Source organism: Halictus rubicundus, chromosome 7 (genome assembly GCF_050948215.1).
Source record: "Halictus rubicundus isolate RS-2024b chromosome 7, iyHalRubi1_principal, whole genome shotgun sequence".
NCBI classification, from domain to species: domain Eukaryota; kingdom Metazoa; phylum Arthropoda; class Insecta; order Hymenoptera; family Halictidae; genus Halictus; species Halictus rubicundus.
Window position 1 is genome coordinate 467204 of NC_135155.1, and position 23903 is coordinate 491106.

General features: G+C 37.0%; 2 protein-coding genes across 5 annotated transcripts in view; one reads left to right on the forward strand and one right to left on the reverse strand.

The window, feature by feature from the left end:
* The first annotated feature begins 713 nt into the window (after positions 1-713).
* On the forward strand, positions 714-2715 carry LOC143355933 (uncharacterized). The gene is made up of 2 exons (XM_076791176.1): positions 714-2037; positions 2151-2715. The coding sequence occupies exon 1, from the start codon at positions 792-794 to the stop codon at positions 1701-1703; it is 912 nt and encodes a 303-aa protein (XP_076647291.1). The 5' UTR covers positions 714-791; the 3' UTR covers positions 1704-2037; positions 2151-2715.
* Positions 2716-3334: 619 nt separating this feature from the next.
* Positions 3335-23903, reverse strand: part of LOC143355910 (unconventional myosin-XVIIIa) — a 378931-nt gene continuing 358362 nt past the window's right edge. For all 4 annotated transcript variants that reach the window (XM_076791094.1, XM_076791093.1, XM_076791095.1 and 1 more), the window contains 4 exons: positions 20762-21074; positions 19925-20188; positions 7875-8212; positions 3335-6456 (listed from right to left, as the gene is read on the reverse strand). In XM_076791094.1, coding sequence (XP_076647209.1) covers positions 6450-6456; positions 7875-8212; positions 19925-20188; positions 20762-21074 — 922 coding nt within the window. In that variant the 3' untranslated portion in view covers positions 3335-6449. The remainder of the gene's footprint in view (positions 6457-7874; positions 8213-19924; positions 20189-20761; positions 21075-23903) is intronic.

The following is a 23903-nucleotide window of genomic DNA, read 5'->3' on the forward strand; positions in this document are numbered from 1 at the left end:
CCGGGGCCTTTTTGGCCTTCATTTTCCTTACAAGGTCATATAAGTCCTTTGGTGAGGGTACCCCGACAGGAACATCGTCGCTCGCCCCCGAAAGCCAACTCCGAGGTTTGCTCGTTTCGGCCGGGTCTATATAGCCGAGCGCGGACCACAACGAGAGCCTTGCCTCGCTAGACGCTCGGCCGGTGTCGGTGCTCGCGGATTAGCTCGCGTTAGGGTCTGATCGCGGATTGGCTCGCGTTAGGGTCTGATCGCGGATTGGCTCGCGTTATGGTCTGATCGCGGATTGGCTCGCGTTAGGGTCTGATCGCGGATTGGCTCGCGATTGGGTCACAATCGCGAGCTCGCGACGGAACGCGAGAATCGCTGTTTCGTCGCAATCTGCACTAAGTGGTTTCATCTTGACTTACGCGTGTCAACCAACTTTCAAATACGAGGAAAACTGTGTAAACACCAGTCTAAACTTGTCTTACTACAGTTGGCTATCAGTGTTTGTTGACAATTTCATTTTCCTAGCATTTGTGTACTATCTTAACCGTTTCTAATGAAACGTGCAAAACTGTAAACATTGCTTCAAATCCTTATCTTTGTAAAATATTATATATATTGTTAATATTATCTAGCATAAACTGTTATGTTTTGTTTGTCACATTCACCATATAATTATTAGTACTTAAGCTTTTCATTCAATTGAAAAATAGGTTGTATTATCACGTTTTATGTAAAACTAGCGAAGTGTGTTTACACTTTTGCTAGTCACTGTAAGTTACGAGGCCTACTAACTATCCCAGCGGATGCCTGATTTTTCTTTTACCCCCATGGATCGTAGAGTTTTGAAGAAGTCGGTTTCGCGAAAACCGTATAACAGATTAAGCGCTAGGCAGAAACGAAATATTCGGCGCGAAATAACCTCAAATTTGAGGAAGTTTTCACGTGACAATAAATTACAAAGTCCCCCTAATCTTGATAAGCTGCAGAACATTCCCAGCACGTCTTCTTTATCCGTGCCTGTCAGCAATAATAGTAATGAAAGTCTTCTTAATATTCCCACCACATCTTCATTCACGCATGATTCGTCTTCTACCTTTTCATGCGATGCTGTGGTTTGGGAATCTGCTGGTACTGTTTCAGAAGTATCATTTCGTGATGGTTTAGCATCTTGCTTTGTGGACAATAATTTAACGCACACTCAGGGGAACAACATCTTATCTCTTCTACGTACCCATTCGTGTTTTTCTAGTTTGCCGAAAGATATAAGAACACTCATTAGTATACCATGTACCAGTGTCGTCACCTCTGTGGTAGAACCAGGAGAGTATGTTCATTTTGATGTAGAGTTGGAAATAGTTAAACAGTTATCTCAATGTTCTCCAGTAATTCCTGGAGAGTTGCAATTATATTTTCATGTGGATGGATGTAGTTTAGATAGTTCCAATACAATTCAAATTTGGCCTATTCAAGTCAGAATTGTAAATATCTTAAATAGTAAACCCATTGTAGTAGGGATTTATAAAGGCACCCAAAAAACCAAGGATTGTAACAATTATCTTCAAAAATTTGTCTCTGACATAAACTTGATAATGTCAAATGGAGGCATTACGTTCCACGAGAAGAAAATTCCAGTCGTATTAAGGTGTTTTATTGCTGATGCACCAGCGAATCGTCGATGGATGAAGAAGACGGTAACATTGGGAATGTCCCAGTAAGTTATCGCTGTGCTGGTTCATTTTGAAACAGTATAATTTATTCCAAGTTGCACATCGTACATTACATATTTCTCGTGTTATGATAAATTGTATTGTTATTATATATAGATACGCATGGAAAACAAATAACTTTATGTTATAATCAATAATATCTTCCGTGCAGTATTGTATAGTATTATTTTAGTACTCTAAACTTTATATAGTACTCACAAATATTTTTAATTATTTCAGATACCTATTTTTCCAAGAATGCTTTACTACCAGGATTACCACCGTAAGTAATTTGGAACAAATGTCAAAACAGTATTATTTTGAGTTGATTAATGAATTGAAAGTGAGTATATACATTATTCTAGAATTTAAAAAAATTTTCTTCGAAATATATCTATTGTACAATGAGAACAGAACATATATTGCGTCCTAATGTAAGGCCCTTTTTGTTTGTAGGAAGGAGAAACTTCAAGAGTGGTGTGCTGTCCGTGCTGCCCATGCCTAATGACCTATATTATGTATTATAAATTAATTAAACTCTTCTTAAGCGTCCCCATACCTTATTTTCCATTCGAGGGTTTTATTTCCATTATTTTAAGATTTGAATATTTATTTTTTATTTTATAACAGTTTTGTTATGATAATTGAATTTTATATCATTTTTATTTCCTTCGTGTAACTTGTACAGTTCATTTTTTTAAATTGTATTGTCTATTCGTATTCTTTCTTAAGATTATAAATATGAAACAAATAAATAATATAATACAAATATATGTAAAATAAAAATAGATTAAGATTAAAATAAATACGTTTGTAAATTCAATTTTCCCTCTCGTCGTTTATTCCGATTTTTCCCGATATTTACTTTGAGAACAAGGTTACGCCCGTTCTTATTGCGACGGACCTGCCCTCTATGACGAAGGCTGATCGAAGCAAAAGTTTGGCACGAATATGCCGTGGCAGACTTTCCACTGGATATACAGATGGATGGCACTTCCGAGTCAAATTTTAGTGGCAGATTCGAAGCATTTTGCATATAATTGCCCAGTTAGCCAAATGCTGTTTCGAGCTTTTGCGCAATGTTTGTATCACACTTTGTGAGAAAAGACTTGTCCATTTGGTACCAAACCCTGCTTGGAGCAGAATTTGATCCCTATTTTGTATGAATTTGACACTAACACTTGGATGGATCGGAATTTGAGTGAAAAGTTTGCAGGTAAAATTGACCTTGAGGGCAGGTCAGTCGCACTAAAAGCGGACCTAATATTGTTCTAAGTAAGAGTATATTAGGCAAGATGAGAGTAAACCTTGTTGTGGAGAGAAAACGAAATTTTATTCAAACTTCTAAATTATATAATTTGGAGTTTCATGTATTTTCAATAATTCAATTCCGTTTTCCCTCGTACAGAAAGGTTTACTCCGATTTTGTCCGATGTTTGCTCTTAGAATAAGGTGAGTTCAAGATTTGGACTCAATTTAGCATGGAATTTTGGCTGCAAACTTTGCACTCAAATACCGAGCCTAATGCGGAAACATATGGATAGGAATTTGTAGTCTTTTGGTGCCAAATTCATAGCAAATTGTTTACGGGGAAGTATCGTAATGTTGCGGGTGGGATTGAAAAAAAATTGGTAGCTCAGTTAATTAAATAAGATATCTGCATTTTACAAAGCAATAAGTTACACAAGTATCTTTTATAAGAAACCAAAGATGTAATGACTCGCATCATATAATACAAATTTGAAAGAATAACCAACATAGTTAACTCGGTAGAGAAGTGTTAAATATCATGGAGCGCATTTTTTCTTTTGCTTGTAAAGAAGTGTTTTTGTTTAGTAGCTTCGATTTCCATGTTCGCTGCACGTACATACAAACTGCATGTATACAATGCGATTGAAAAGCTATGCTGTGATTATCGAACGTGTGAATGCGGGCACTTCGACGCTACAGTATCCAGAAGTTCGTAATCCTGTGGAAGACTGGAAGAACGACACCGTCAACGACAACTACTGTCGGATAAAGTATCGTCGAAACGCGCATCGCAAAGCAAAGTACAGAAACCATTACATACACGTTGACTGGGAATTATAGTTAGCACCTAAATACTTTGTTGATTGTTTCGACAAGCGAAAGGACTGCAACAAGTTGATCACGTAGACCAGGCCTGTCCAAGTTCTTCTTCGTCGCGGGCCACACTTCTTCTTATGTTATCATACACGATAGGAATAAGTGCGCGATAGAAACAAACGTCATGCGCTTCTGGAGATACGACTATGTCAAATAGTAGAAGAACGTCACTTCTCACCTTAGAAACATGAAGAAGTGGGAGAACAGGCCAAATGTGGCCCGCTGGCTGCGGTTTCGACAGGCCTGACGTAGACGTTTATGTTCGTACAAAGTATTGATTTCCCTTATCGCTTTCGTATTCATTTAAAAATTCCAGTCTACTGACCATACAGTATATTTATAAAAGATAATTTGCAATTTAATATTTATTCTTTCAATTTCATTCGCTATCATGAAGATAATGTTTTGATATTGTTCGGCAGTGGCGGTGGCGTTGACAATGAATAACTAATTTTGTCTATCCTAAACTAGCATATATAGGGTTATAGAGTAATTCGGAAATGAAAAACACTTTGTCAAGTGATAGTATTGATCATTACTTTACTGTAGATTTTATGTATTTATAACATACTTATGTGTTCATGTATTATGTACTCAATATTATAAAAAGTTGAATAATCCGCAGTGCGGGTATTCTCTCATTTGAAATTCGATAGAATCCTTCATGGAATAAACCAATATCCCTCCCAATTTTTATAAGTTAGGCCACAAAAATCTGTGTTTACATAAACATCCACAGTCTAATAATTATGAAAAACAATCCATATGAACATGTATGTAGTCAGTGTTTAGTGATAACATTCTTGGTCCTCGCGAGCATAATAAAATTGTTACACATTTCCCTGATTACTTGTGTTATACCCTTATAGTACTTCTTACTTGTGGCTTGATTCGAATGAAGCGCAGTGTTATAAAACTATAAGAAACGAGAGTAAACAAACATATAATATTTTCCTTCTATACATCTATTTGTCGGTCTGCTTATAATTAAATCGTCAACATAAATATTTTAGTCCTCCCCTGCGTAATGCAACATTACTGTATAATGCATATTCATAACTACAGAATCAACGCATAAAACCGGTTAATTTAGTGGCAAGTGCAAAAGAATATAAGTATTGCCTTCAGTATAAAAAACACCAAACCTTTCTCAGGTTCTTACGGATTTAGTAGTAAAATGGCAAAATGGTATAATGATTCGCGATCTACTTATAGTCCCAGTAGTACTTCATCCCTATTGATAAAATAGAAATGTATCATCAAGCAAGGAACTGATTTTGAAATTGTTCATACTACTTTTAATAATTACGTTGCATAAGTCCAACGACACCGTTGGTAATTGTATGGAAAAAACATTAGACTTACAACATTAGAATCACTGGCCTAATGTAAAAATGCTTTCGTCTTAGGAATGTCGTTAGCGGTCCGTATTTACGAAATTTTTATCAATGTATTCATAATCCCCTTTTCTACGTTTACTCACAACTTGTCTCGAACAGACAATTCTTAAACCTTCATGTTTTAATTTATATAAATATTGGGTGTAACATATTTAATCGTGGAAGAGTGTACGTACAGAACAAATGGTTTAGTTTTTTTACTGATAACATAACAATATTTAACATGTCAATGTGTTCAGTTTTTGTTTATAAAGAATGAACGAAAGATGAAATCTATACAAAAAACGGAGACCTTATACAAATTGGTCCATACAATCAGTCACATAATTGATTGCACACACTTTATACCAGAATAACTATTTTAAAAATGGACTAAACGATTTCAGTTTTTCCGTCAAGCTAGAAAGATTAGTTTATCAGACGAGGTGTAATGAAAATTTTGGAAAAATTGCGTTTAATCTGAATTACGACAAAAAAAAAACAAAATCGTGAAAGTCTCTTTCTGCAACTATTTTATTTGTGTCTATGACGAAAATTTAAACAATTTATTTTGTAGATTCGTATAAGTTATATACATGTTGAAAACTTCAACCAAATCGGTCAGTTGGTTTGAGTTATAAATGATTAAAAGTGGTGATCAGAGCACATTTTTTAAATTGTAATTACTGGTCCAAATAAAAAAGTTATAAAAAGCAACTTTTACTATGTTCTTTTCGTAATTCCGACAGCCAATTTTTCAAAAATTTTCATTACACGTCATCTAGTAAACTAATCTTTCTAGCTTAACAGAAAAACTGAAATGCATTCATAAAAAAGTTATTCTGATTTAAAATGTGTACCAACAATTATGTGACTGACTATATTATATGTTATGCTCCACAAAGACGAACATCAGTGTTCTCGACATCAGAAATGTAATTCGTATATAAATTATGTACTATATTGATGATTTCACGGTTATTGTGTTTTTCAAAATTTACTGTAAATAGCATTATTTTGATTTTAATCTCTTTCATTCGTTCACATGAACCTTTTTCTCTGGTCAATATTTTCACCTTCCAGAGTATAGATTTTTCTTTCCTAATCACCCTACATCAATCATTTTTTGTCTTACTTCGCACCGTATTTTCAATTCATGTTAATCCATAAATAATTCCTCGACAGTGGGTACAGCATTCGAATCTTCATTCTTGCTTTCATCGGATTCAAAATCCGACAACGCTGCGGATCAATCACTGGAAACAAAATAAATAATATGTAACGTATTATCAATAGATAAATAAACACGGAGAAAAGTACAAGTTTTTAAGTGTGTGTTATAAAAATAGCTGGAAGCCGTAATTAAAGATCTGTAATGACAAAGATGTGTTTAGCTGTTTAGTATTCGAAGAAATTATTTATTTGTGGATTTGTTCGATTCTTAAGAGTATTGAGGTAATCAAAGTAAATAACACGGTATATTGTGGAACATCTTGTGTAACGGACTTTCGCATTTTTGGTCAATAAGTGGACGTATTCTGTTCTTGTAATATTATTTCAAAAGAAACTTGAAAAAGACACAATGGAGAAACATACTAAAAATTATTAGTTTATTTGGATTGCGTAAATTATTATGATTTACTTTTATAGAATTTACTAAAGATGAGCATTAACACTAGGACTCCAGAATTCTCAGAATTGTTAAAATGACAAATGCTTTAGTGAAAAATTGTTGTATCAAGTTATTTATTCAGGTGTATACTATAATGAAAACTACACACAGTCGAAATGAATACAACCCTAAGGCAATAAACACTAATTAATTTTAATGTTTGCTAATGGTAGTTTTAGTGTTAAAATAATGATGAAGTATTATTTAAGAAAATGTTTGCTTTATGTAAATTATAATAACATTCTAAACATTCTCATTTCAATGAATTGAAATTTTGAATTGTAATTAAAGCTACTTTAAGACATACTTAATAGACCTGTTAATGTTCACTCTAGGAAAAAGTAAGCTAACACGTTGGTTGCGGCGTCGGTTCCTAGGGACCGCCATTGTAATTTTCGTTTAGTCGGCGTTAGTCCCTGAGGACCGACATACAGTATCAAACTTACAAAATAAACTTGATAATTCATGTAATATAAAAAAACATGTTTATGCTTTTATGTTTATTCTTTTTTAATGTAGTTTATTAAAACATGTTAAATGTAAATGATGTTTGCTTGCACATGCGTTGCAAAATGTTACGACTTTTCTGGTTCTAATTCTTCGTATTTTACGAGAGCCGTTTAACGTTCTCCGCCGGCCGAACGAAAAGCATACCGAAATCGGCTCCGCACCCAACGTGTTAAATATCTTTTCCGTGTACTTTAGTTTTATAATTCGTTAAAAACCATTTTCATTCAAGTAGTGGAAGCGTCGTGATTAATTCATGTTGGATAAGAGACAAAAGTGTTTGTACTATGAAAGTATATCTATAATAAAAGTAAAAAGATCTTACATTTTCTATATTGCATATGCATACTCTTCCATTACACGTGTATCTGACTTTTTATTTATAAAAATTAAAATACCAAATACACAAGAACAACGTTAATCAGACTATAAAATGTACTACTCATCAACAATTAGTACAAAATTAATAAGATCTCGTAGCTGAAATACTACTACCTATCACTGTTTTCAGTCGTTGCCTCTTCGCTGCAATCCAAATCAAGATCACCTTGAATCGCGCTCTGTAAATCATCAATTCTTTGAAGTGCTAGTCTTAGATCGTCTTTGGCGACTTTGGTCTCTGCTTCGGCGGTCTCAAGACATTTTTCTAATTCGCGACGAGCACGAGTCGCTTCTTGTTCACGAGTTAATGATGAAGCAGCCTCTTCGCGAGCCTCGCGTAACGATCTCTGTAATCGTCTTGCAGTTTCTTGAGCGGTCTGTTCCTTTGTTTTCAAAGAGGCGGTTTCGATTTGCAGTTTCTCAACATTCTCTTTCAGCCTTGTTATTTGAGTCTGCAACAAAATTGTTAGTAAGTTGCACCATTGTCGAGAATTAGTTGTTGGAAAATTATTCTCTATAAAAACAATTATAGAAAAAAACTAATTTTGAATATTTTTAAACATATAAAATCGAAAAATCAGACTACGCTAACTACTGAGAATTCTCATGAAAGTGACTTGTATTAATCTGTATGTATTAATGACTTGTATTAATTAAACATTACATTAAATTAATATTAATGTAATGTAATTAATCATTAATGACATGTAATTTATTCATGTATCATTAAATCGCAAGACGTTTTTAGTTCAAAAGCGAAGATGAAAGAAACAATTTTTTGACGCTGGTGTTGATTGTCAGTTAAAGACTTTGCAGCCTTATCTGTTGTATGGAAACATACTATAAAGAAAAACTGATCAACTATTATAAATATCCTAATGTTATTTTCAATTGTAAAAAGTCCGTTTCCAACAGTGATATATGTATATGTCGTAAATTTTGTGGAAAATATAAAAGAAATATAAACGAAAATAGAAATATAAAAAAATATAAATATAAAGTGAGAGTACTATATTACGTGTATTTTCATTTTTTTAGCAGACTACACCAAGATTATTAGGAAATGAAATACTAAGTGACTTATTTTTAATGTTCTTATAAGTATGTTCTATTATAGTATATGAATATTTGCATATGTACTAATAAATCAATTAAGACATATGTTTCGTGGGTGTGCGCGTGTGTATGTGTATAAGTAGGGATGTATTTTTTAACATTTGGCGTAACAGAAATACATCAAATGAATCTTACACGTTGAATTTTATTTATACCATTTTTCTGGGTTCAAGGTCATTTGAAGGTCATATTGTGTTACATACATGAATTCGTTATTTTGTCAGCTACAACACTACGTTAACGAAAATATATCATTCCATTTAAAAAAACATCGATAACCTTGAAATCTCATAAAAATGACCTTCAAATTTTTTTCCCTTACACCGTTATATGTGGCCCTTCAAACAGTGTAACTTTGTCTTACGAAGTTTTTTTGTACAAGGAAAAGTAACGGAGATATTTAGGTGTCCTGCTTTATCGAATTCATCCTGTATAGGATACACTGTACTGAGTAAAAAAGCTTTAGTAAACATTAGGCATGTGCGGGCCGCCCGATATTCGGGTTCGGGTCGGGTCGCAGAAAGTCGGGCGGACTCGATTCGGGCGCGCGATACTTCATGACACAACGGGCTACCCGAGAGTTTCGGGCGGCCCGAGCGTTTCGGGCGGCCCGTGCATTTCGGGCTACCCGAGAGTTTCGGGCTGCCCGCTCGACTTCGTCGGGCGGGTTCGGGATGAATCGGACAAGTTCGAGCGAGCGAGTTATCACAATACCTGAGATTCAACTCTGCGTTCTTATGAAATACATAATGATAATAATTCGTAATTTTTAATATACTTGGCTTTTTTATAATTACCGTAGGTATAATTGGCAAACATATGCGTAATCTTTATTTGTATTAAATTTTGAAATAATGCACGTTACACGTGAAAAATTTAAGAGACAATATTTCTGGCATTCTGACGAATTTTTTCCTCCGAATAAACTTGCATATCCATCGATAATATCATCAAAATATCCTTACGAAGTTACATACACCTAGACGGTATGAAAATAAAGTAAATTATGGCAATTTTTGACATTTTGTGCTGTTTTTATTAACTGTAATATAACTGACTTAATATCTTGTTATAATATATAAACTTATTAATAATATAATTTATTAATTAACTGCCATATAATATAATATATAAACTTCTGGTGTTCCTTCGTAAGGATATTTTGATGACATTATCGATACATATGCAAGTTCATTCGGAGGAACAAATTCGTCAGAATGCCAGAAATATTGTCTCTTAAATTTTTCACGTGTAACGTGCATTATTTCAAAATTTAATACAAATAAAGATTATGCATATGTTTGCCAATTATACCTACGGTAATTATAAAAAAACCAAGTATATTAAAAATTACGTTAATTAAGTTATGAAAGAAGTATCATTATTACCATTATGTATTTCATAAGAACGCAGAGTTTAATCTCAGGTATTGCGATAACTCGCTCGCACGAACTTGTCCGATTCTTTCCGAACCCGCCCGACGAAGTCGAGCAGGCAGCCCGAAACGCACGGGCCGCCCGAAACTCTCGGGTAGCCCGATGTGTCATGAAGTATCGCGCGCCCGAATCGAGTCCGCCCGAATTTCTGCGACCCGACCCGAACCCGAATATCGGGCGGCCCGCACATGCCTAGTCATGAAGTATCGCGTGCCCGAATCGAGCCCGGCCGACTGTCTGCGACCCGACCCGACGATTCGGGCGCCCGACAATCGGGCGGCCCGCACATCCCTAGTAAACATAGGTCGAAAGGTCAACCGCTTCTGAGATATAAACATTTTTGTTTGCTAGTATCATGATTGACTTATTTGCTTCCATCGCGTGCGATGTTTACTTTAGTGTTTACAAACCCCATTCTGAATGTCCTGCTTCAAGTGCCGACAGTAGATTTCATCCGGAATTAGTCAGTTCTGTAGCGGAAAATCATAACACGTGGAAAATTTTCTATAGATATCAGAAAGCCAGTAGTAAATGAATCATGATGTTAGTAAACAAAAATGTTTATATCTCAGAGACGGTTGACCTTTCGATCTATGTTTACTAAAGCTTTTTTACTCAGTACAATGTATCCTATATACCATATAAATATTGAATGGTTTTTTTAACACTCTGTATATGAGATATTAAAAAGTGAAAAAGAAGAAGTGGATCAATATTAAAATTGATTGGGATTGTGAAAATTAATATGGAATGTCCCAGTAAGCAAAATGTTGGTAAATTGGCTTAACATTTGCCCAACACGACCACGGTTGCTCTACCCGTATACCAGACTTCGGAATTAATAGCAATATCCAAGGCTCGTACTATGAGGTACTATGGTCAACGCGTTTATTTTGTCACTGGTATCACCTGTAGACCTATTCCACTGCATCGTATGATAATTTTCAGTCTTCATAATTTCAAGTCTTCTTCCTCGCCAAACAGGTCTAAACATGCGCGAAGTCTAATTTTCACAAACAGTAACATTTTGACAACATAATTGAAAACTATTTTCTAAATTTATTTTCTCGAAATTATCATACGACGCAGTGGAATAGGCCTACAGGGGATACCACTGACAAAAATAAAACGCATTGACAATAGTATTTACCTCATGAGTGATGTGGAAATCTATCGATACGAGAGTTGCCTTAATGCGCCACGTGCAGTTCATACATATCGTACGGGCCTGAGGTGGCTCGAGAACTTGGATCGTCACAGGGAGTGAGACACGCGGCAGGGACAAGGGGGCGTGGCCCTCGAGAATGCCTCGGAAATTGCTATTACTTCCGAAGCCTCGCCTACGTCTCCTAGCGGACTCCGAATTATAAATTTTCTTAGCTCTTTTTCGAAGACGGAAAATTACCTATATGCAAAATCGGAGTAAACCTTGCTGTAGGAGGAAAAACGAAATTAAATTATTGAAAATACATGAAACTTAAAATTATGTAATTTAGAATTTTAAATAAAATTTGATTTTTCTCCTACAGCAAGATTTCCCCGGTTTTTACCCGATATGTACTCGTAGAGCAAGGTCTTAGTGCGACCGACATACCCCTCTAACGAAGCCAAGATTTGGCCTCGATTTGGCATGGCTCGGTATTTGTCGACAAGTTTTGGTGCCAAACTCATAACAAATAGGGGCCAAATTCTGCTCTAAGCAGGTTTAGGACCAAATTCAAATATGGTATAATTCCGATGATATTTACATGTGTAATGAACGACTAAAGTTACTTCGCATTACAATTATATTAACTGAAAATTAGTGTAAATATGGTCCGAATTATATCGTGTTTGATATCATTTTAATCAGAAAAATTCCACAACTTGTGAATGTCTCGTAAAAAATAATGAAAAATAAAGACGTTTTGTTATTTGATTAGTAGTGGTCTCGTGGTCACACACCGATATACCCGACCCGTAATATGTTAAGGTCTATTCATACTTGCCGGAGACGAATGCTAGTATGGATACTACCATATTTCTACATTCATACGCGTCGGAACCCTCGCAAGGCCACTTGAGAGGCGCTCGAGATGCTTGCAACAAAGATCAAGTGCCGCACACCGCGGGGATTTGCTACCTAACACCAGAACAGTTTACTCCCCTTTAGAGTGTATTCATATTTGCCGGGACAAGATGGTTTTACGTACGGACTCTAGGTCCAAGTGCCGGGTTGCCAAAAATCTGTTGAAGATCGGATGCCTTCGTTTCGGCCGTTGGACTATCCTATCCGGCCGTCGTTTAGCTCGAGTCCGGCGAGCGCGGCTGATCATTACCAGATGGTCTTTCGAGAGCGCGTTGACAGTTCCCTGTTGTGCGTGGCACAAAAAAAAGGTTTTTCGGGGCTCTATAGCTCCTTAGGTAAACTATCGGTATACTTCCACTTTTCCAATTTTCCACTATTCACACCACCTTTCGAACACACCTTGCAACCAATGAATTCTAATCATTTTAAACTTGTTCTCCGGAGTTTTGACTTATAATCACTTATAAGATATAAGATATAATTTAACAATGCTAAAATTAATTTGTGAAGCTGAGTTTTATTGTTCCAGCGTTAAATTAGATTATAGTTTGAACTATCACTTCTTAACATTACAACTTAGATGAACAATATTCTTTTCTCTACTTCGAAAATGGATTCTGTTCGGATTCTGTCGTGGCACCCGGCGAAGAAATCCGAAACAATACTCCCAAAAGTGTTCGATATCGCGTGGAATGATTATGTTCGGATGCTGTCGTGGCACCCGGCGGCCGGACAGCATCGGACAGAGATCGGATGCCCAACGGCTTGCCGGATGACCTACATCGGATTGTCACCGGATATCCAGCTCTCGGCGGACGCATAGGCATCCCCGGGGTGTAGAGGGGAGTAAACTGTCCTGGTGTTAGGTAGCAAACCCCCGATGTGTGCGGCTCTTAGCGTTTGTTGCGAGCATCTCGATCGCCTCTCAAGTGGCCTTGCTAGGGTTCCGGTGCGTATGAATATAGAAAACGTGGTAGTATCTGTACTAGCATTCGTTTCCGGCAAATATGAATAGACCCTTACACACCGGGGATCCCAATGAGCTCGACATCCGGCGGCAGTCCGGTGCCTTTCCAGGATCGAAGGCAAAGCGATCTATGTGAATGCTGTCCGGCCGGCGGATGCCACAACAGTGTGCAAGAACGCCCAAAAGCTGTCCAAAGTACAATTTTTCGAAGTAAAGAATATTGTTCATCTGAGTTGTAATGTTATTGTGGTCAGGTAAAATATTGCGGTCGGGTAAAAGACCGGCAAAGGACGCTGCATCCGGCGATTCAGGTAAATTGCACCGACTGATCGACCGCTATTCACTAGCAGGTTTGGAAAAACCAATGTCCTTTGCACTATGAATGGTATTAACCTTTATTGTACACTCAGAGTGCACGACACCTCAACAACGGTTTAGGTAAAATATATGACATCTCGCGTCCTCTTTCCCGCGTACTTTTTTTTTAATACGTGAAAGTTGTAATTTTAGGACAAACCCTGTGGACCCATATATTAGAATGTCTAAAGAATATTCAGTAATTTTTTGTTTGGGTCCATAGACCCAAAACAAAGACATTTCTAATATTCTTGCATTAAGAAATGACATTTGCGTATAGAATGGTAAATTATTTAACCCTTTGTACTCGAAGCTATTTTAACTCCAAAACGAAACAATTCTTCCGACCTAGAATATTTCCCTTCTATATATATGTATTTTGTTTTTCATTTTATACATACGAAAATGGTGCAATGTTACAATACTGAAGTATTTAGGAATTTATTAAATACAAATAAATTTAATAATATGAAAAATATTTTGAATAATGATACAGCAATTTTTAGCGGCGCCTTACAGTCACCGTTGGAGTGCTAAGGGTTAAAAATAACAGTCTTTTGCGATGATGATAAAAAAAAAGAAAATGTTTCTATCTTTAATAATAACGGTGGTCTAAATTGTATTGTGAAGGTAGTTTTAGTAAAACTCGTCCAAAATTGGCAAACTTTGATGATCTTTTAAACAATTTCGAAGATAAACCCGGCTCAACCCCCGCCTCCCACTTTCACTTGAACTATAACATATTTCAATGTCACCAAAATTCGAGACATAGTCCCCTAAAAATGATCGATTTCACACAGAATGACACCCTTCCTAATGTGGATATTTCCGTAAAAAAAAAAATAACAACTATTCTCGTTTTTACGATATATGTATAATTTACGTTAATATGCTGTTTCACGAAGAGGCAGAAACGATTCCTATCCCCATGATGTTGTAGAGGAGAGATACCGATAGTTTACCTAAGGAGCTGTAGACTCCTAAAAACATTTTTATTTGTGCCACGCACAGCAGGGAACTGTCAACGCGCTCTCGAAATGCCATCTGGTAATGATCAGCCGCGTTCACCAGACTCGAACTAAACAGCCGCCGGATTGGATTAGTCCAACCGCCGGAACGAAGACGACCATTCTTCGATAGATTTTCGGCAACCCGGCATTTGGATCTAGAGTCCATACGCAAAACGGTCCGGTTCCGGCAAGCATGAATAGACCCTTAGACTCCTCGGTGACCGAGGACACTCGAGTTTCGGTGTCCTCTTCTACGTCCGGCAGTGTATCAAAGAATAGTATCTCCTTGACGATATACTTCGCTGGCAAGACCCGTATTGTTGACATATATCGAGAAAACACTGTGTTATTATTTCTACTATAAATACATGTACGCTTTCGACGCGACGGACGAAAAACGAAATGATTTTTTTTTTTCTCCGATCTTCGTCGTTGGTTCCCATTGAGGCACCTCTTGAAGCATTTGAAAAGATTCGGTCGCCGCGAACCTCGACCGACTCATCACCTATCAATGCAACTGTGAGCACATTGGACGATGAAATCGGCCGTACCGACACCAATGCATGCCTTCCAAGGTACTCGAAACGCTCGTGCGTGTTTGCCGAAGTCGGACGTCGGACGATTGTTTCGTCTCTTTCTTGCACGCTCGAAAAAAGAGACCGATGCATCGAACGTCGGCCAAATCGTCTGATTTCGGTACCACTGTGACTGCTGCCTTAGGGTCAGATTATACTAGTTGGTTCGGATAGTGTCAGCAAATAGGGCACGTTTTCGTAGTCTCCACACATGTCTGAGCATATCCGAAGGCCACTTGAGTGCCGCTCGAAACGCTCGCAACAAAGGCCAAGTGCCGACCATCGTGTCGTTTGCTACCAGAAACCCATTAAATCGACCATTTAAGGTCGATTTATACTTCCCGGAGACCGACCGGAGAGCGTGGGAGAACTAGATCCAAAAGCATATCTATTGACAAAAGGTCCGTGTTCGTGGCGATATTTGTATACTCGGGACCGGAAAGCGGCTGATCATTATCAGATGGACTTTCGAGAACGCGTTGACAGTTCCCTTCCGTGCGTGTCACAAAAAAAAATGTTTTTAGTGGGTCTACAGCTCCTTAGGTAAATGATCGGTATCTCTCCTCTACTGCATCATCGAGATAGGAATCGTTCCTGCTTCTTGGTGAAACAGCCTCATACATCCTTATGTTCTACGTAAATTATACATACATTGTAAAATCGAGAATAGTTGTTATTTTTTAAAGGAAATATCCACATTAGGAAGGGGATCATTTCATACGAATTCCAAGATGTATGTTATAGTCCAAGTGAAAGTGGGAGGCGGGGGTTGAACCAGGTTTATCTTCGAAATTGTTTACAAGATACAGATCATTAAAGTTTGCCATTTGGACGAGTTTTACGAAAACTACCTTCACAACACAGTTTACACACAGTTATTATTAAAGAAATATTTTCTTGGAAAATTCCAAGAAAAGGAAGGTAGGAAGGTAGTTTTTTTTTCTTTTTCTTTGGAAATATTTTCTTTCTTTTTAATCATCATCGCAAAAGACTGTTCTTCTTAAATAATTTACAATTCTATACGCAAATGTCATTTCTTAATGCAAAAATATTATAAATATCCTTGTTTGGGTCCATAGAATTGCTGAATATTCTTTAGACATTCTAATATATGGGTCCACAGCGTTTGTCCTAAAATTACAACATTCACGAATTAAAAAAAAAAGAACGCGGGGAAGACAACGCGAGATGTCATATGCTTTACCTACACTGTTGTCGGCGTGTCGTGTACTCCGAGTGTATAGTAAAGGTTAATACTAGGGATGTGCGGGCCGCCCGATTGTCGGGCGCCCGAATCGTCGGGTCGGGTCGCTGACAGTCGGGCGGGCTCGATTCGGGCGCGCGATACTTCATGACACATCGGGCTACCCGAGAGTTTCGGGCTGCCTGCTCGACTTCGTCGGGCGGGTTCGGAAAGAATCGGACAAGTTCGTGCGAGCGAGTTATCGCAATACCTGAGATTAAACTCTGCGTTCTTATGAAATACATAATGGTAATAATGATACTTCTTTCATAACTTAATTAACGTAATTTTTAATATACTTGGTTTTTTTTTATAATTACCGTAGGTATAATTGGCAAACATATGCATAATCTTTATTTGTATTAAATTTTGAAATAATGCACGTTACACGTGAAAAATTTAAGAGACAATATTTCTGGCATTCTGACGAATTTGTTCCTCCGAATGAACTTGCATATGTATCGATAATATCATCAAAATATCCTTACGAAGGAACACCAGAAGTTTATATATTATATTATATGGCAGTTAATTAATAAATTATATTATTAATAAGTTTATATATTATAACAAGATATTAAGTCAGTTATATTACAGTTAATAAAAACAGCACAAAACGTCAAAAATTGCCATAATTTACTTTATTTTCATACCGTCTAGGTGTATGTAACTTCGTAAGGATATTTTGATGATATTATCGATGGATATGCAAGTTTATTCGGAGGAACAAATTCGTCAGAATGCCAGAAATATTGTCTCTTAAATTTTTCCCGTGTAACGTGCATTATTTCAAAATTTAATACAAATAAAGATTACGCATATGTTTGCCAATTATACCTACGGTAATTATAAAAAAGCCAAGTATATTAAAAATTACGAATTATTATCATTATGTATTTCATAAGAACGCAGAGTTGAATCTCAGGTATTGTGATAACTCGCTCGCTCGAATTTGTCCGATTCATCCCGAACCCGCCCGACGAAGTCGAGCGGGCAGCCCGAAACTCTCGGGTAGCCCGAAATGCACGGGCCGCCCGAAACGCTCGGGCCGCCCGAAACTCTCGGGTAGCCCGATGTGTCATGAAGTATCGCGCGCCCGAATCGAGTCCGCCCGAATTTCTGCGACCCGACCCGAACCCGAATATCGGGCGGCCCGCACATGCCTAGTCATGAAGTATCGCGCGCCCGAATCGAGTCCGCCCGACTTTCTGCGACCCGACCCGAACCCGAATATCGGGCGGCCCGCACATGCCTAGTTAATACCATTCATAGTACAAAGGACATTGTTTTTTCCAAGCCTACCGGTGAATAGCGGTCGATTAGTCAGTGCATTTACGATTACCTGAAACGCCGGACGCCGCGTCCTTTGCCAGTCTTTTACCTGACCACAATATTTGAAGCTACCCAAATGCAAAAACGAAATTTCAAAAAGGAAGCATCGAATATGTACTTTCTAATGATTCTGTAAAAAAAAACGGTAATTATGCATAAAAGGTTTCTCCTCACTGATTTTGATAAAATTTAAATATGTTGTAAAACTCAACATTCTGAACAACTTTTTCCTGTACATATAACTGCGGCTCAGCCTTAATTTATGAGATATTCGCGGAAAACTGCAGCTATTATCAGTATCATATTCGAGGCGTGCATATGCGTCAGCATGGTAGGGCTGCTCATCAACTGTTTTTACGTATATATCACGACGATTACGATGAAAACGAGTTATAAGGCGCCTAGACCTTTAAGTTAGCCGACGTTGAAATATCCCTACTACCGTGGGGTATATGTACCCCGTGAGGGATCAAGAAGCTCGAGAGACGCCGCCGCCGAGAAGTGTGAACATGACACTGGTCGGGTTATATCGGTGTGAGACCAGGAGACCACTACTAATACAATAATAAAACTTCTTTGTTTTTTCATGAGACTTTCACCAACATATTCGTGGCATTTTTCTAATGAAAGTGATACCAAATATGATGATTCCGATAATAATTACTTTCATTACTTGAGTAATGAACGATTAAAGTTTCGGACACAAAGAAGGACAGCGAATGGGAAAGAATGAGACGCGGAGAGTCGAAGCGTTCGGAAAATATGGAAGACTGGCGTGTGCTCAGACCTTTAAATAAAAAATTAAACTTTCTTATTATTAATTACTTTTTTATGGGACTTTCGCCCTCATATTCGTGGTATTTTTCTAATGAAAGTGATACCAAATATGATGATTCCGATAATAATTACTTTCATTACTTGTGTAATGAACGATTAAAGTTTCGGACACAAAGAAGGACAGCGAATGGGAAAGAATGAGACGCGGAGAGTCGAAGCGTTCGGAAAATATGAAAGACTGGCGTGTGCTCAGACCTTTAAATAAAAAATTAAACTTTCTTATTATTAATTACTTTTTTATGGGACTTTCGCCCTCATATTCGTGGTATTTTTCTAACGAAAATGATACCAAATATGATATAATTCCGATAATATTTACTTGTGTCATGAACGATGAAAGTTACTTCCCATTACAATTATATTAATAGAAAATTAGCGTAAATATAATCCGAATTGCATCGTGTTTGGTATCATTTTAATCAGAAAACTTCAACAAATATATTGGTGAAAGTCTCATAAAAAAATAATTGATAATAAAAAAGTTTTTAGTTTTGATTTAAAATCCTGGGCTCACGCCAGTGTTTCATCTTTTCCGAGCGCTTCGACTTTCCGCATCTCTTTCTTTCCAGTACCCTGTCCTTCTCTGCGTTCGAAACTTTAATCGTTCATTACACAAGTAAATATCATCGGAATCATATCATATTTGGTTTCATTTTAATCAGAAAGGTGAGGTCCCTTCGCCGGCCTCTCGCTCTACTCGCAGCCTTGAATGGTAACAAGACATAGAGATCATGAACATTATAAATCTAAGATAAACGAAGTGAACGAGAAGTTTGTCATCTATAATGTAAAAGGTTTAACGAATCTCGAATAAAATGAATATCTTATTTGACTTTGTCAAACTTGTTCGTACCATTCATTATTGTAGTATCGGTATAAACTTTGCATATGCAATGTAGTAACTCATGCATTTTATTAGATTTTTCATAGAACATAGATTTTACAAAACCAAATATCAGCACCACGTTGAACTGGCTTCAAAATGTGCTACAATATTATGAACACAAAAATATAGCATTCCATTTAAAAGAACTAACTTGACCTTGAAATCTCCCGCACTACATTTTACATGTTTTACAAACGATTTTTGTAAAAAGTATTGTATAAGTATTTACAGTTCCTTCTAACAATAAGCATAGTTAAAATGGATGCACTGTTTAAGGATTATGAAATTCACAGTCGAATTATGAGTTAATTCTTTAATCAAATATATTACATATTACCTCCAAGCGTGCTCTTGTTGTTTGTTCCAATTCTAATTTACTTTCAAGCTCTTTGGCTCGAAACTCGAGACGTCTCGTGGCTAAACTATTCGCTGTTGGATCGCCGAGTTGTTCCACGGACTCTAATCGTTGCGTTAATTCCGAAAGTTGATCTTTTAGCGAGTTCCTTTCTGTCTCCAAAGCGGCAATTTGTACCTGAGCCTCTTGTAACTGCGCCTGCTCCGCCGATACTTGCTGAACCGCCGCCCGATATTTTTTCAAAACCTTATAAAACATATAAACGAAGACTTGATGAGATATTGTTCCATTATTGTTTTCATATTGAAAACTTACACTAGACAAATACAAAGTTCAAACAAGACAATTTTTTCACTAACAAAACTCGTTTACTGAAAAGGGTAATGAATTGATACTCTAAAACTGTCTTGCTTTATTTTGTCGTTCTCCATAATATTAGAAACTTATAAACAAGACGCTAGCCAAATCAGCTCGTACACATTACGCACAGGGTAACGTTCGTAATGTGTCAACTTCAAATAATTCTTAAATCATTCACTGTGGGAACAAAATGTTTCAAATAAACGTGACAGTTACATAGTTTCCAATGACACATGCAATGTTGTATGCTGTAGTCTTTTTGTTGTTACTTTGCTTTTTTATAGAGATATGAAGCTCACCTTCATTTCTTTTTAATGGAGTGCCTCTAATATTTCATATTTCGATCAAAGACCAAAGTAAGAAAAAAATAATTACATACAACATCTGCCTCAAAGCCACGTAACTTGTTTGTTTAAAATATGTAAAATTAAAACTACTTTCATGTGTGGACACGCTCACCTCTGCAAGCTCTTCTTCGTTTTCCTCCAATTGCGAAAGTAGTTCAGTTCTCTCGCGATTAGCTATATTCGCTCGATCTTCAGCTTCAGAACGTTGTCGTAGTGTTTCCTCTAGTGACGCTTGTGTTTCATTTAATTCCTGTTCGAGCGCCTGTTTCGCTTTAATTGCAGTTGCTCGAGCACACTCTGCATCTTCTAACTGGTTCTTTAGTTGTCGTAAAGCTGCCTTACCCGTTGAGTCACTCTTCGACCTTTCAAGCATGGTTTGAGCATCTCTAAGCAGCACTTTCGTTCTCTTCAAGTCCCTCTTCAACCTAACGAACAAATCACATTAGATACATCATTATTGCCTATCTATCTCGCATTCTGTTGAACCAATTCCGATTTCTATGCACTCATGTAATTTTCTCTTTTTCTACATCTTTTTATTGACTGTGACCAAGTTTAATTAAGCATGAACACAGAACAGAAGAACGGGCCTAACAAAGATCGAACCTATATAACAACTTCTTAGAAGAAGACAATAACACGTAAGTGTCCGATATTTTAAGGTAGTGTTGCAAAGCTAGTCGTAGATTTAAGTAGTTGATAGAATAAATTTATCATATAACCAAGTATACAAATCCATTTTTAATGTAATCGCCAATAGGCGGACCAAAAATCAGGAATTCACATTAATTACACTGCCCAACACCAAAAAAATTTTGCAATACCTGTTGGGTGATTCTTATACACTTTGTCATCCTAAAACCGAATCTGAAAGTAGAATTGCTCCATCACGCAACGTTTTCGAAAAATTTTGGTTTTTGTAAAAATGCCCGATTTTGATACGAAACGACGTGTTACGCAAAAACTAAATACGCGAGAAAGTTCAAATTTGAGTCAAGAGATAGAGGGGACTCTCCTCTACATATTCATATAGTCAATTATATTTTTATGTTCTTCCTAATAGTTGTAAATGGTTGTTAAAGTTTGAAAATGTGCCGACGCGGGTACTTTGTACGCTCTATTTTTGTATTTATGTGAAAAATCCTTTATCTAGCAGGAATTTACTATACAGGAATGCATTCTACAGACATTTCTGGTAAAGAAACCATTCACGAAAAGTATTTGGTTCCCTTAATGTACGAGAAGGATCAGAAAATGTTAATTGACAGCGTGTGCGCAACGCGTTCGCGCCAGACGGCCATTGCAGCCTTTTCGCGACTCGCCAGGGCCGTCGCTATGCGTAGTCGACGTTGGTACCACTCAAGTATGTCTTTGCTTACTATGCTTAATTAAATACATCTTTTTTTGTCTTTTTGGGTGCCAATCACTACAAAAGATTATAAAAATACGAGTTATATTCACATTTCATTGTGGAAATGCTTAATAAAGAAAATTGACCGCAGCAATGCGGTGACTGGAAAATTTTATTTTCAGTAATTCTTGTCTTATCTTTATAATTGTAATACCAATGGTCATTCAAGATTCTTCCGATTAAAATAAGTCCAAACACTATGTAAATGGGACTATTTTTATCGATTTTATTGATCGAAGTACATAATTAAGACATAGATCGCTCTATATTAAATCGATAAAATCTCGCGGAAGTGTATAAATCAGCCGGACTGTTTTTGTTATATTCATGACGAAATTATTTTAAAATCAAAACAAGGAATACAATTCCAGCATTAATCTTTCATCAAGATATTTGAACAATGGAAAAACGTTACAAAGGAAAAGACTTATGTGCGGATGCTTGCTGATTACTGCTGGACACTTATTATTGAAAATCGGGATACCAGGAACAAACGTCAAGCAAGGCGGAAACATTTTTAATTTGTTTACATCAGAAATAGGTAAGTTTTTGTATTCAATTTTCTTTATTAAGCATTTCCACAATGAAATGTGAATATAACTCGTATTTTTATAATCTTTTGTAATGATTGGCACCCAAAAATGTATTTAATTAAGCATAGTAAGCAAAGACATACTTGTGTGGTACCAACGTCGACTACGCATAGCGACGGCCCTGGCGAGTCGCGAAAAGGCTGCAATGGCCGTCTGGCGCGAACGCGTTGCGCACACGCTGTCAATTAACATTTTCTGATCCTTCTCGTACATTAAGGGAACCAAATACTTTTCGTGAATGGTTTCTTTACCAGAAATGTCTGTAGAATGCATTCCTGTATAGTAAATTCCTGCTAGATAAAGGATTTTTCACATAAATACAAAAATAGAGCGTACAAAGTACCCGCGTCGGCACATTTTCAAACTTTAACAACCATTTACAACTATTAGGAAGTACATAAAAATATAATTGACTATATGAATATGTAGAGGAGAGTCTCCTCTATCCCTTGACTCAAATTTGAACTTTCTCGCGTATTTAGTTTTTGCGTAACACGTCGTTTCGTATCAAAATCGGGAATTTTTACAAAAACCAAAATTTTTCGAAAACGTTGCGTGATGGAGCAATTCTACTTTCAGATTCGGTTTTAGGATGACAAAGTGTATAAGAATCACCCAACAGGTATTGCAAAACTCGAAAAAAGTTTAATTTTGTTGGACAGTGTTATTATACGAGTCACTCATTTGCCAAATCGATTAACTACGCAATATAGAAAGTAGAAATAACTGAAGAAATAGTATGCTGTAGAATGTGGCGACCATGGTGCGTGGGAACGTGGGAATTTTCGGACGCGGAAATTCCATCCTTCTCAAGTGCGTACCATGGGAGGTCGGGTTGAGGGCCTGGTCATTTAAGTGACGATTGCCAGAACTTCGGCTCGACCGTTACAGTATCCTTAAGAGTGAAGACCCGGATGCAATGTTTTGGGGGAGGAAACCTTCTCAATGCCCTTGTGGGGGTGGAGAACCTCCCCTTATTTTAACGGTTTTCGGGGACATTATTCAAAGCGCCTCAGGAACCAGAAAGGGAGAAAGCTTTGGACTCTCGCGGAGAACGATAGCTCCAGAGAGTAGTCAGAGCACAGACGAGGTATAGGAGTAGACCAATCACCCAATGTATTTTTCTGTCTCACGCTCGGGGGGCTCTAGAGCCCCCGTACCATTCCGTGTCACCTGCTACCGTATCATCCAGAACTAATATTGTGGAGCCAATATTCTACAATGGCGCTGTTGCTGATAGAATTTTAAAT

What these genes read in the sequence shown, in the direction of transcription:
- LOC143355933 (XM_076791176.1), top strand. Translation starts at nt 792, where the DNA reads ATGCCTGATTTTTCTTTTACCCCCATGGATCGTAGAGTTTTGAAGAAG.